Source organism: Bathycoccus prasinos, assembly GCF_002220235.1.
Source record: "Bathycoccus prasinos genomic : Chromosome_7".
In the NCBI taxonomy this organism is placed as follows: domain Eukaryota; kingdom Viridiplantae; phylum Chlorophyta; class Mamiellophyceae; order Mamiellales; family Bathycoccaceae; genus Bathycoccus; species Bathycoccus prasinos.
In genome coordinates, this window is record NC_024002.1 from 698,395 (window position 1) to 710,214 (window position 11,820).

General features: G+C 47.6%; 6 protein-coding genes across 6 annotated transcripts; 3 read left to right on the plus strand and 3 right to left on the minus strand.

Annotated features, from left to right (window-relative positions):
* Positions 1-153: 153 nt before the first annotated feature.
* On the minus strand, positions 154-2,973 carry Bathy07g03570 (predicted protein; the record flags this gene model as incomplete). Its single annotated transcript, XM_007511788.1, has 2 exons — positions 154-672; positions 1,006-2,973. 2 exons carry the CDS (start codon positions 2,971-2,973, stop codon positions 154-156), a joined length of 2,487 nt encoding a protein of 828 aa, XP_007511850.1.
* A 573-nt stretch (positions 2,974-3,546) lies between these two features.
* Bathy07g03580 (unknown protein) lies at positions 3,547-6,931 on the minus strand (the record flags this gene model as incomplete). The annotated part of the gene is made up of 2 exons (XM_007511792.1): positions 3,547-6,486; positions 6,671-6,931. 2 exons carry the CDS (start codon positions 6,929-6,931, stop codon positions 3,547-3,549), a joined length of 3,201 nt encoding a protein of 1,066 aa, XP_007511854.1.
* A 238-nt stretch (positions 6,932-7,169) lies between these two features.
* On the plus strand, positions 7,170-8,096 carry Bathy07g03590 (predicted protein; the record flags this gene model as incomplete). The annotated part of the gene is made up of 1 exon (XM_007512131.1): positions 7,170-8,096. One exon carries the CDS (start codon positions 7,170-7,172, stop codon positions 8,094-8,096), a length of 927 nt encoding a protein of 308 aa, XP_007512193.1.
* A 779-nt stretch (positions 8,097-8,875) lies between these two features.
* Positions 8,876-10,390, minus strand: Bathy07g03600 (polyubiquitin; the record flags this gene model as incomplete). The annotated part of the gene is made up of 2 exons (XM_007512147.1): positions 8,876-9,699; positions 10,135-10,390. The coding sequence occupies 2 exons, from the start codon at positions 10,388-10,390 to the stop codon at positions 8,876-8,878; spliced, it is 1,080 nt and encodes a 359-aa protein (XP_007512209.1).
* Positions 10,391-10,686: 296 nt separating this feature from the next.
* Bathy07g03610 (50S ribosomal protein L27) lies at positions 10,687-11,148 on the plus strand (the record flags this gene model as incomplete). Its single annotated transcript, XM_007511894.1, has 1 exon — positions 10,687-11,148. The coding sequence occupies one exon, from the start codon at positions 10,687-10,689 to the stop codon at positions 11,146-11,148; it is 462 nt and encodes a 153-aa protein (XP_007511956.1).
* A 196-nt stretch (positions 11,149-11,344) lies between these two features.
* On the plus strand, positions 11,345-11,605 carry Bathy07g03620 (predicted protein; the record flags this gene model as incomplete). Its single annotated transcript, XM_007512104.1, has 1 exon — positions 11,345-11,605. One exon carries the CDS (start codon positions 11,345-11,347, stop codon positions 11,603-11,605), a length of 261 nt encoding a protein of 86 aa, XP_007512166.1.
* Positions 11,606-11,820: the final 215 nt, after the last annotated feature.

The following is an 11,820-nucleotide window of genomic DNA, read 5'->3' on the forward strand; positions in this document are numbered from 1 at the left end:
TGATAATAATATTTAGATGGAGCGAAAAGAGAGAGCGAAGGAGAGAGAGAGAGAGAAATAACGCCAACACGAACGAGAACACAGAGAGAGATTGTACTTATAAAACTTACTTGTTATAATAATTCTCGTTTACAATGCATTTTGATTTATGTATTAATCCGCTCCGGAGTACTTGGCTTCTTTCTTCAACATCTTGCTCAAAGTCAACTGTCCTTTGACCGCTTGCAACATCATCACGGTGGCTAAGCCCAACGCGATTTTCGCTTGGATCAGATACAATCCCGGATTGGTTACCCATAAGACGCACCCAATGTTCGCCATGCACGACGCAATCAACGCTTTCAAAGTAATGTCTTGCGTCACCGCAACTCTCTCAACCGCGCGTTCAACTTCCAAAGCGCGGACTCTGATTTTCAACTTACCGGTTTCAATTCTTCGAATGATATCGGCGATGGACTCGATCGCGTCCGGCGCCTTGAACAAGTTCACAACCGCTCGCGTTTGCGCGTCAGCTCTCTTCAACCATTCGCGCTGCGCGGTAACAACTTGCGGCGGAAGCGCATCCGGGTTGGCTTCGATGAGCAAGTTACGCGCGTATGGCGCTGCGATTTCACCAATATCAAACTTTTTGTTGAGCGTTTTGCCGATGCCGTCGAGGACGCTAAAGGCTCTCTGTAATATATAAGAAAAGAGATAAAAAAAAGTCAGTAAGAATGCTCATCAGAATAGGAAGGAAGGAAGGAACAGTGACGATCGAGTACACACGACGAAGTGATGTGCTGTTTGCTCAGAGAAACCACAATGCCTTGTTTTCGACAGCGACGCAAAGTCTCACGAAGTGCATAAAATTCTAGATGAGTTTTCTTCACAGCAAACGCACGTCACACGCTCTTTCGTATATATACCCCCCTTTTCGAGCGCGAATATACAAACAAATAAACAAACAAACAAAGAAACGAACAACGAGTAGTGAAAAAAGCAAATCGAGCACACAATAAAACGCACCACCACAAAAGTGAACTCAGCCGGAAACCTAAACGGTTGGTCTTTAGACACCACCATCAAATCTTCCCCGATGTTCGTCAAAATTTTCTTTCTGACCGCTTGCTTCTCTTCCTTCGTTCGCGGTTCTTTGAATTCCTTTTCGAACGCCTCTTTATCTTCCGCTCTTTTAGATTCTTGGTAGTTGATTCTTTTCCCGAACGCTTCCAAAAAGAAACCAGCCGTTCTTTCTACCGCGGTTAAATCGCCGCCGGTATCGACCAAAACGCCCATCTTGATCAACGCTTTGGTGGCGGATTTCGAGGACCCTTCGTAGGTGGCGTAAAATAAGTCCAACAAACCAGCTCTAGTTTCGTCTGGAATTCTACCCATCATGCCGTAATCGTAAACGACCAATCGACCTTTGCCTTCTGGATCTTTGTTATCCACGGCAACGTTCCCAGGGTGCGGATCCGCATGGAAAAATCCAAATCTCAAGACTTGTTGAAGGTACGCCTCCACCGCCAATCTCGCCATGCGATCCGGATCAACATTCATGGCTTGAATTCCGGCTAAATCGTTAATCTTCGTCGCTGGGACGTACTCCATGCACATCGCGCGTCTAGAAGTGTAATCCCAAAAGATTTTCGGCACTTTAATCCAATCTTGCGTTTCGAATTGTTTCGCGAAATCCGTCGCGTTTTGCGCCTCGTTCGTGTAATCGACTTCGTCGTATAACACTCTCGCGGTTTCGTCGAAAATAGCCACCCAATCTCTCTTTGCGCCGTCGTTTTTTGGATCGACCGACTGCAACCACTTCGCAATCACTCTCAAGTTTTTCAAATCGATGTCGAAAATCTCCTTCAACCCAGGTCGTTGAACTTTGATGATGACTTGCTCCCCCGTGGTTTTCAACTTGGCCAAGTGCACTTGTCCGAGCGACGCTGCCGCCAACGCGACGTCGTCAAAGTCATCGAACACGTCGTCAATTGGCTTCCCTAACTCTTCGGTTAAAATTTCTCTCGCAATATCCGTTGGAAACGGTGGCACGCGATCTTGCAATTTCTCCAACTCGCGGATAAACTGCGGACTCAACACGTCCACCCTCGTACTGAATTGCTGCCCAACCTTAATAAACGTCGGACCTAACCTCAACAACCCGAGTCTCAACCACTTCGCCAACCGTTCCAATCTCGCCGTTCTCTTCTCTTCCGTGTATCCGCCCTTATACGTCCACTTCAACCCCAAACTCACCCTTCGAATAACAAACGTAAACGCAAACGTCCAAATCTCAAACGACCGAGAAATAGTCCCGACCGATCGCAATCGGCCAAAGTTCAGCGGTGGTTCCGACACCGCGCAGTTATCCTCGTCCACGGAACACTCGTCCCCGTCGTACCCTTTCGCGTTGACGAATTCTCGCTTTTTTGGTTTCGTCTCACTTCCTTCCGCGGAAGAGACTAACGCCGTTTTTGTTTTCGTTTCCTCTTTCTTTTTCTTCTCTTCCTCTTTTTCCTCCTCTCGACTGGAGCTTAAACTCTTCTCTAACCCTTCGATGAGTTGATCTTTGCACTCTTCGTCCGATAAGCAGTCCTCGATTTCGGTCGCGCTGTTCCCGGACGGGAAGTTGCTGTTTCTCGGGCGCACGTTTTGGAATCTTCTTTTCGTCTTGTTCAGAGTCGCGAACGAGACGTTGTCGTCCTCCTCCTGGAAATTATATCGAACGAATCCTCGAGCGAATCCGCGAGAGGATAAACCGGCGAGCGGATTTCGCGCGCGAGATGATTGATGCGCGAAAGAAGAGGAAGACAAAAGCGCTCTTCTTTTACCACGAACACCACCAAAAGAAGAGGAAGAGGAGACCACGACGACGCGCGATCTGTTCTTCGATCTTCGTTGAGATGACGACGATGATTGCGAGGAAGATAAAGCGCGAAGCGTTTTAGGCGACGTCGTCGACGATAATCCCCGAGAAGAAGAAGAAGAATTCATCCCGGAAGAAGAAGAAGCGATCATCATCGATTGATTCTGCGCCGCAACGATCAAAAAAAAGCTGCCACGCTTTATTTAACAACGCGTGCGTGTGCGTGTGTGTCTTGAGCGATACAAACAAACGCGCGCGTGTGTGTTTTGGAGCTTGGAGCGAATTCGCCGAATTATATCTTTCTTGTGAAATGTGGGAAAACGACGATTGAAGCATTTTGGGCCATAAATGAGCCACACGACAACGAGGAAAAGGAGGAGGAAAAGAAGGCCAATGGTTCAGTGCATTCAAAAAGAGGGAAAATACGCGAGGAGGAATGAGAGAGAGCGAAATATACGTGAAGAAAGCGCTTCCCAAAGAAGAAGGACGATCATCGAGTTGGGTGTCACAGTAACTTAGAAGATATGTGTGTGTTTGTGTCTTTCTTTTGTATTTATGCATGATGTTTATGCGCGCTATCCTAATGGAACCTTTGAAAGCGCGTTCTTTGTTTGCGCGTGTCTCTCTTTTCTTCCTCTTTTTTCTCAAACTCGTTCTCGTTCTTTTTCCGCGTACAATTTTCTCCTCTCGAATAAAAAAGATCAAATCATCTCGGCCATGTTTAAGAGCATCTTCTTCAAATCGGTTTGCTCCGCGCACTCTCGGCGGATCCTTTTACACTCTCGTTTGAATTTCGCGGACTTTTCGCGCATTTTCGTTTGTAACGCGTTCCACTCGTCGTTCGCCTCTTCGACGACGGCTTTGACGGCGGCGTTGGCGTTTTTGTACGCGGACTTTCCTTTGGATTTGACTGCGAGTAAGAGGTCGCGTTCGCGCTCAAAGTCTCGGGTAAACTTTTTTGTAATATCTTCGAGACGTGCGAGGATTTTCTGCTCCTCTTTTTCGAGTTGGTGCGCGGTCTCGTCGATGAAGCGCTTGGAGGTTTGGACGTTTTCTGAAACTTCTCGAGCGAGTTTGCTCGACGCTTTTTCAAAGTCCATCTCGAGACTTTTGGAAAGTTTTTGCACTTTAGATTCAGCTTCGCGCGTCTTGGTGCGTCGAAGCGTTTCCATGGCGTTTTTAATCGCGTCGAATTGGTTTTCTGCGGCCGCAGCAGAGGGTAGATCGTCGTCTTCGTCGTCTTCCTCCTCCTCCATTCCAAAGTCTTCGTCGCTACTTTTCAGACCAACAACTTTGGTTGCCGTCGCAGCTCGTTTCTTTACTCGCTCGTCAGATTCGTTTTGCGAAGAAAACAACAACAAACCATCGTCGTCTTCGTCTTCTTCATCGTCGCGATACGCAAAATCGTCGTTGTTGTCGTCGTCGTCGTCGCCTCGATTCTTACGTTTCAGCGTAGACGCTTCGTCTGCCTTCTTCCCTGTGGAAAATTTCAATCTTCGTCCAATTTTCGCTTTATTATAACTCAGCGTTTCTTTCTCGGACTTGCCACTTTTGCCAAGTTGTGCGTCGATGTTGTTTTCCTCGTCGTCATCGACGTGTAAAGTATTCGTAAGATTGCTCATTTTTTCTCGCCAACTTTCCTTCTTATTCTTCGTTGTCGTAGGCGCCAACGCCGCTTTCATACCGCGTGAAGTTGTTTCTTTCGTCGGCGGAGCAAAGCGCACGGTCGATTTCTCGGGCTTTCGAAGAGGCGCGGTTTTCGGAACCTTTATAGTCGCCTTTGGCGTTTTAGTGTCGTCGTAGTTGTTGTTATGATCTTTAGTTCTCTCATTTGTCTTCTTCTTCGTCTTCTTCTTCTTCTCTAACAGAGCGTCTCCCTCCTCGTCCTCCTCGAAGGAGGGAACTTTTGCTGCGTCCTCGTCGCCAGCGTCCAACGATTCGTCCGTTTGGTCAAGAAAACTGTTTTTGCCATAGTTTCCTTCTTCGTCGTCTTCCTCTTCTTCTTTTTGGTCGTTGTCGTTGGCGAAGATGTCTCTCAAACTTCCAATCTTCTTCTTTTGCTGCTGCGTCTTCTTCGCCTCGATCGGGGATGCAATCTTCTCCGCGTTTCCTTTTTCCTTCAGCGCGCTTTGGTACGCCGCGTTTTGCGCGGCTAATTTCGCGTTGGCCTTTGCTTTTGCTGCTCTCACGGGTTTCGATGAAGGGCTTGGTAACGATGGCGTTGGCAACGCTTTCTTTTTGCTTTCTTTTGCCTTCGTAGTTGCCTTCTTTGCGATATTTTTTTCTTCGTCGGCCGCGAGATCCTTCGTCGCGGTTGGATTGCGTGGTAACGGTTCTGGTTCCATTAAATCCGTCGTCGACTCTGGTTGCGTGAGTATCTCTTGCAAATCATACGTCACCTCAACTCCTCTGGACGTCTTCTTTCGCGCCGAAGCGTCGAGCGTGTCTCTCAACTTTTCCATCGCCTTGCAGGATCCGCTTTCCGCGTACACTCGAACGCAATTTTTTACTCCAGGGACGTCTTCCGGTTTAAACGTCAATGAGATCCAGCCGTCGTCTTTCGCGTCAAAAACATCTCGTTCCAACATCCCCTCGCATTTCTGAAAAATGCCAATCGTAAGCGTGTTCGTCGAACTGTTAAAATTCGCGACGCGGATGTTCTGTTCGATCACGTCCACGGTGGTGGCATCATCCTTGCCCTTCTCCAAGCGCACGTTCAAAGTCAAACCCATATACTTGCTAAAATGCACGAGATTATCTGCAACTTCGAACTCGCCAAATTTTGCCTTTTCGCACTCGTACGAAAATACCGAAGCTCGGGATCCAAGCAAAGCGTTCGATTGTCGAACAAAGTCAACGACGAGAGGAAACCTTTCGCAGCTATCGCCGAGTTTCACGAGCGTCTCCTGGAGCAGTAAAATCTCCTCCGATCGTTTCGGAAAGAGCGTCTTTATCGTCTTCATCCCGTGCTCGGTGGTCGGATCGAAACTATCGCACTTCTTACTGTGTAGCAAATGGATAGAAATTATCGTGATCTCCTTCTGGCATTCGAAATCACCGCACGTCTCAAACGCTCTCGCCAACTTCTTCAATCGAGAAGCGTTCAATTGACTCCCTTCCGGCGACGACGAATTACTCGAACGGTCGAGCAATACCTCGTCCCCGAGCTTCTTCAAGTTTGATTTACACTTCTCGATCAACTTGTTCAACAATCGATAACACTGTCTCACGTTTTCCACGCACGTTCTATCATCAAACGCCATATCGCACGCCACGTTGAGCATCGGCGCCCACTTCTCCTTCTCCTTCTCCTCCATCTTTTCCAACAAGTCCACGACGACGTATTGAACGTCCCCAAACGCTGTCACGTAGTTATCGTACGCTTCGTCGCTTTCAATCTCACTCGTAAAGCGGTTAGCAAAACTGCTCAACAGTCCCGAAAACGCTTCTCTGTACGCCGCTTTCTCTTCCTCGTCGGCGTTCTCGTTATACTTCTTCGCGAAGAATCCGCTATCCGCGTGTACCGTCATCGCCTCGGTCACCTGTTTAATGAAAAGCGTGATGTTATCCGCTTCTTTTCGGCGACCTTCTTTATCGTTCTTCTCGATGTTGCCTTCATCCTCCTCGAGGTCTTCCAGCGCCTGTTGTTGTCGTTATAAAAGAGAGAGAGAGAGAGAAAACACACACATAGGGGTGAGAACTAAGGTGCCCACAAAAATTTTCAAACGACCAAAGAGACAAAAGAAGAAGAGATTTCTCTCTTCGCGCGCGTCGAAACCGGCGCGATGCGCGCTCGACGCGACCGCACGAACGCATAAAACCTACCTTCACTATGGCATCGGATAAACCCATCGCGCGTTTCGCGTCCGAAAAGAACTTTTCCTCGTCGTTTATTGCGTCTTTTCCTCTCCCGTTCTCGTCGTTCTCCGCCTCTTCTTCTTTTCGTTCGCGTAACAACAAACCTCGGAAACCTTTCAAAAGCGCTTTCGAGTCGTTCGTTTTGACGTATTTCGAAAAGTTCGAAGAGATGTCCGCGCAGGACATTATCGTCATAGGTTTCTTCTTCTTCGCGTCGTTCTTCGCCATGGCGGTCGTGGTGGTTTTTCCGTTCGCAAAACTTTCTTATCTGCGCGTTTACTCACGTTTGTGCGCTGTTGTGCGACTGTTTCTTCCTGCGCTTTTATGAAAAAACGTCCGTTCTGATTTCGTAACGTATTCTTTTTTTTTTCGCTTTATTCTTCTTAAATATTGATCACAATAAGCATCATCATCTCACATCTTCTTTATCATCCCAATCCGCATTCATCAGAGCAGATTCAAAGAAATGGACGAATGGACGAGCAAAAAAGTATCCCTGAACGAAATACTCAAAGAGGAACACCCGGAGAAAGAACCACATTTTTTGGACGATGATTTGGTGATGTCGAAATTCGTGACCGAGAAAGACATTCGAGCGCATTACCAAAACGAGTTGGAAAACGGGAAAGTGGTCTCGAATCAAGCCGGAGGCGCGAGGGAGATTACGATCGACGAGAGGTCTTTGGTTGAGAACAGACCGAAAGTGGTCATTGATAACACTTTAGATTTAACGCCGGAGGATTATCGGAAGGCGGCGTTTGCGACCGGGATTCCATTCCGGCCGAACGGTTTATTCCCGCCAAACGACACGCTCTTGACTAAACTCAGCACGGACCCTATGTATTTTCCGTTCATGAAACACGTGCCGTGTGAGCGACCGCACGATTTTGTCGTAGCGCCTGGGTGCTGGGCCAGCGGTGATTCCGCGGCGAAAGCAGGTTTGGACGTCCGACATTTTTACAGGTTCCCTCGAAATGGATGCGACCACGGAGAGCTGCACGGCGCAGTCAGAGCCGGTGAAGGCGCTGCAATCTGTTTACACGGGTACACCACCGCGCACGGTGGATCGATCGAAACCATACTGGACGAATGCACGGCGGAAATTGCAAAGTGCGAATTCGCTCCAACCGCTACGACTATAAATTTCAAAGTCAATCTGAAAAAACCGTTCCCTCTTCACCGAACCTGTCGCATCCTGTGCAAAATCAAATCCATATCGAGCAACAAACTCCGCATCGTGACTACTGGAGAAATCTACGACGCGGAGGATGACACGTTATTAGTCACTTGCGAAGCAGAACTCGTCGATATCGCTCGGATTTCCGCAAACACCCAAGAGATGCAGAATAAGATGAAAAGCAACGGCGCCGTCAACAGATGGAACGGCATGTAACGGAAGAAGCGTAATACTAATTCAACACCCCAAAAAGTTCGACGCCATCATCACGTTCATCGCCTCCTCCGCTGGCACGTGAAATCGTTGCTCTCCTTTTCCCTTTTTTCCAACGAACTCATCATCAGCCTTCGAACAGAACGAAGAATCATCATCGCTGTTGTTCGAGCTGCTGCTGCTGCTGCTCGTAAATCCATCTTCTCTTCTCCGTAATCGTCGTTTCAGTTTCATCTCTTTCCGTTCTTGTATCGAGTCACGATGGTTTAAATACTCGACGATAATGGACAACGTTTTCGAGCTCACGTTCGGGACGCGAAGGACGATGAAGTCCTTCTCTTCTTCTCGTTGATGTTTTCCCGAAACGAAACCGCCAAAGTCCTCGCGTCGTCGCAACGCGACCGAGAGAAACGAAGAAAACTGACAGGCTCGCGTGGGAATCGGGATGAGCTCCTCGTCCGAGGAGAGGAGGTGGACGATGTCTTCCTCTTTCTTTTCGGTCGTCATCGATGAGAAGACATTTTTTCAAATGCACGTTTCGAATGACGTTTGGAACGAGGAAATACAAAGGTCGTAGTAGTAGGTGTTCAAAAGTAGTACGGTATTGTGTATCTACCTTCTTTTAGATATACTCGGCGCGTCAAACAGTATAAAGTGTCTCTCTCTATTACAAGGCTCTTATTTCAAGCCGTTTTATCTCTCTAAAAAAGGATGGAAAGGATGTGATGAAAAGTAGTACAATCTTCGTGCGCGCCCAAAAGAAAGAACGAGAACGCGCTCGTTTATTGTCTTTCTTCGCCGCCTCGTAAACGCAACACCAAGTGCAACGTAGACTCCTTCTGGATGTTGTAATCGGCCAACGTTCTGCCGTCTTCTAACTGCTTACCGGCGAAAATCAATCGCTGCTGATCCGGCGGGATACCTTCCTTGTCTTGGATCTTCGCCTTGACGTTGTCGATGGTGTCGGAAGACTCGACTTCCAACGTGATGGTTTTGCCAGTCAAAGTCTTGACGAAGATTTGCATCCCGCCTCTCAAACGCAACACCAAGTGCAACGTAGACTCCTTCTGGATGTTGTAATCGGCCAACGTTCTGCCGTCTTCTAACTGCTTACCGGCGAAAATCAATCGCTGCTGATCCGGCGGGATACCTTCCTTGTCTTGGATCTTCGCCTTGACGTTGTCGATGGTGTCGGAAGACTCGACTTCCAACGTGATGGTTTTGCCAGTCAAAGTCTTGACGAAGATTTGCATCCCGCCTCTCAAACGCAACACCAAGTGCAACGTAGACTCCTTCTGGATGTTGTAATCGGCCAACGTTCTGCCGTCTTCTAACTGCTTACCGGCGAAAATCAATCGCTGCTGATCCGGCGGGATACCTTCCTTGTCTTGGATCTTCGCCTTGACGTTGTCGATGGTGTCGGAAGACTCAACTTCCAACGTGATGGTTTTGCCAGTCAAAGTCTTGACGAAGATTTGCATCCCGCCTCTCAAACGCAACACCAAGTGCAACGTAGACTCCTTCTGGATGTTGTAATCGGCCAACGTTCTGCCGTCTTCTAACTGCTTACCGGCGAAAATCAATCGCTGCTGATCCGGCGGAATTCCTGTTTTTAGAAAAAAGAGAGGAGAAAAAAAGGTCAGCGCGAAAGCCGAGAAAACGAAAGAAAACGCAAAGAGAGAATTTAAAGCGCGATCATCAGAGATCGTACAACATTGCGCGCTCTTCTCTTTCGTTCAGAGAGAAGAGAGAGAGAGAGAACGTATCCATCATCCGGACGCGCCTAGAAAATCTTCCCAAAAAATTTCTTTCTTCTTCTTTCGAGGCAAAAAACCGTCGTCCAAAAAACTCGCTCTCGAGAGATTCTTTTCGTCGAAAAGGCACCGTTGCGTGGTTTTGGTCGAACATTCGTAATCTCAGATCGCACGCATGAATGACACGACGTTTCACTCTCTCTCTCTCTTTCCGAAGCGCACACGTGCGCGCGCAAAAAGTGCCGCGGGTGGTCTCAAAAAACACAAGCGCGTGGTTCTTTTCTCACCACGCGCGCGAGAGAGTGCGCTCTCTTTTTCTCTCTCTCTTCTCTCGGAGGATTTCTTCGAACGCAGCGCGAGTGACGATTCGATCGTCGTCGCAGAATCCAAGAGAGCGAGGAGGCAAAATTTCAAACGACGACTCTTTACACGAAACGTACCTTCTTTATCTTGGATCTTCGCTTTCACGTTATCGATGGTATCCGAAGACTCCACTTCCAAGGTGATGGTTTTGCCCGTCAAGGTTTTCACGAAAATTTGCATCTTCTTCTTCGTTTAGTATATTAATATATACGTGTGTGATTTGTGTTCGTTGTGTGCGTGTGCTTTTGTGCGCGTAATGTCTAACGAGAAGAACGAAAAAGAAGAAAAAAGAAGAATAAAAGGGCAGCGCTTTAAGAAGCTTTGATGAGCTTTGAAAGCTTTAATGAAAGCTGCTTTGAAAAAAAGGAACAAACAAACAAACAAACAAACAACTCTCTTTTGACTCGACGAGACTTTTTTATCTTTTACGCGAGACTCGTGAGAAAAAACTCTTCCTTCTGGGATGGAAGATTAAGATGCTCCGCTTTTGCTTGAAGAATAATACCACGAACAACTTTAACACCAACAACACGACGAGAGCTTCTTTGTTGTCTTCTTTATTATCATCATTTAGTTTTGTCGTTTTAGGAGGAGAACAACCGCAACAACAAATACGAGTGAGATTGGCGTCGAAAAAAGCCGGCGGATCCACGTCGAACGGACGCGATTCGAACCCGAAATTTTTAGGCATCAAGAAATACGGCGGGGAACTCGTTCGACCGGGGAACATCATCGCCAGGCAGCGAGGGACGAAGTGGCATCCGGGGGAGAACTGCGGGATTGGCACCGATCACACTTTGTTTAGCTTAGTCGACGGGAAGGTGAAGTTTACGAAGAACAGAGTGAAAGGGAGGACTATCGTGAATATCGAGAAGTTTACCGAGGAGGAGATTGCGCTTTGGCGAGCGAGAGGGAAGCTCAGGCACATTGAATTATAAGAAGAGAGAGAGAGAATAGAAGAATAATAAAAATCGGAAGAAGATGTTTTCGAAACTCGGGGCGAAGATATCGCAAATCGTGAAACCTCGAGTCATCACCGACGGGGTGGAGTATTGGGAGCCGCCGTACGAGAAAACCGGATGGCTGGAGAAACAAGGCGAGGTCGTGAAGACGTGGAGGAAACGGTTTTTCGTGATGAAGCAAGGGAAACTGTTTTGGTTTTTGGACGAACACGTGACGATGATGACGAAAAGCAGAGGGGTGATCGACGCAGCGAGTGGGGATTGCGTGTCGGTGAGAGGGGCGGAGGAGACGACCGGAGACGCGAACTCGTTCGAGATTGTGACCAGGAACGGTGGGGTGATGTATTTTATTTGTCCGAGCAGACAGGAGAAGGAGCAATGGATTAATAGGATCGGAAGGGCAATCGTCATTGGGCGAAGACATAATAATTAATCAAGCAGAGGAGAAAGTCTATATATACATTTTAAAGTCTTCTGCTTTTGAATTTACACGTACCTCGCGTGAGAACACGGTAGTAGTACCTTGGTAGTTTTTGTACAACAATTCTTAGTATATAAAACAATAACACAAAGTTTTGAGTAATGCTAATGCTTACTATTTGTATCTATAAAAGATAAGAGTGCGTGGCGGTTTCTTCGTCCATCTCT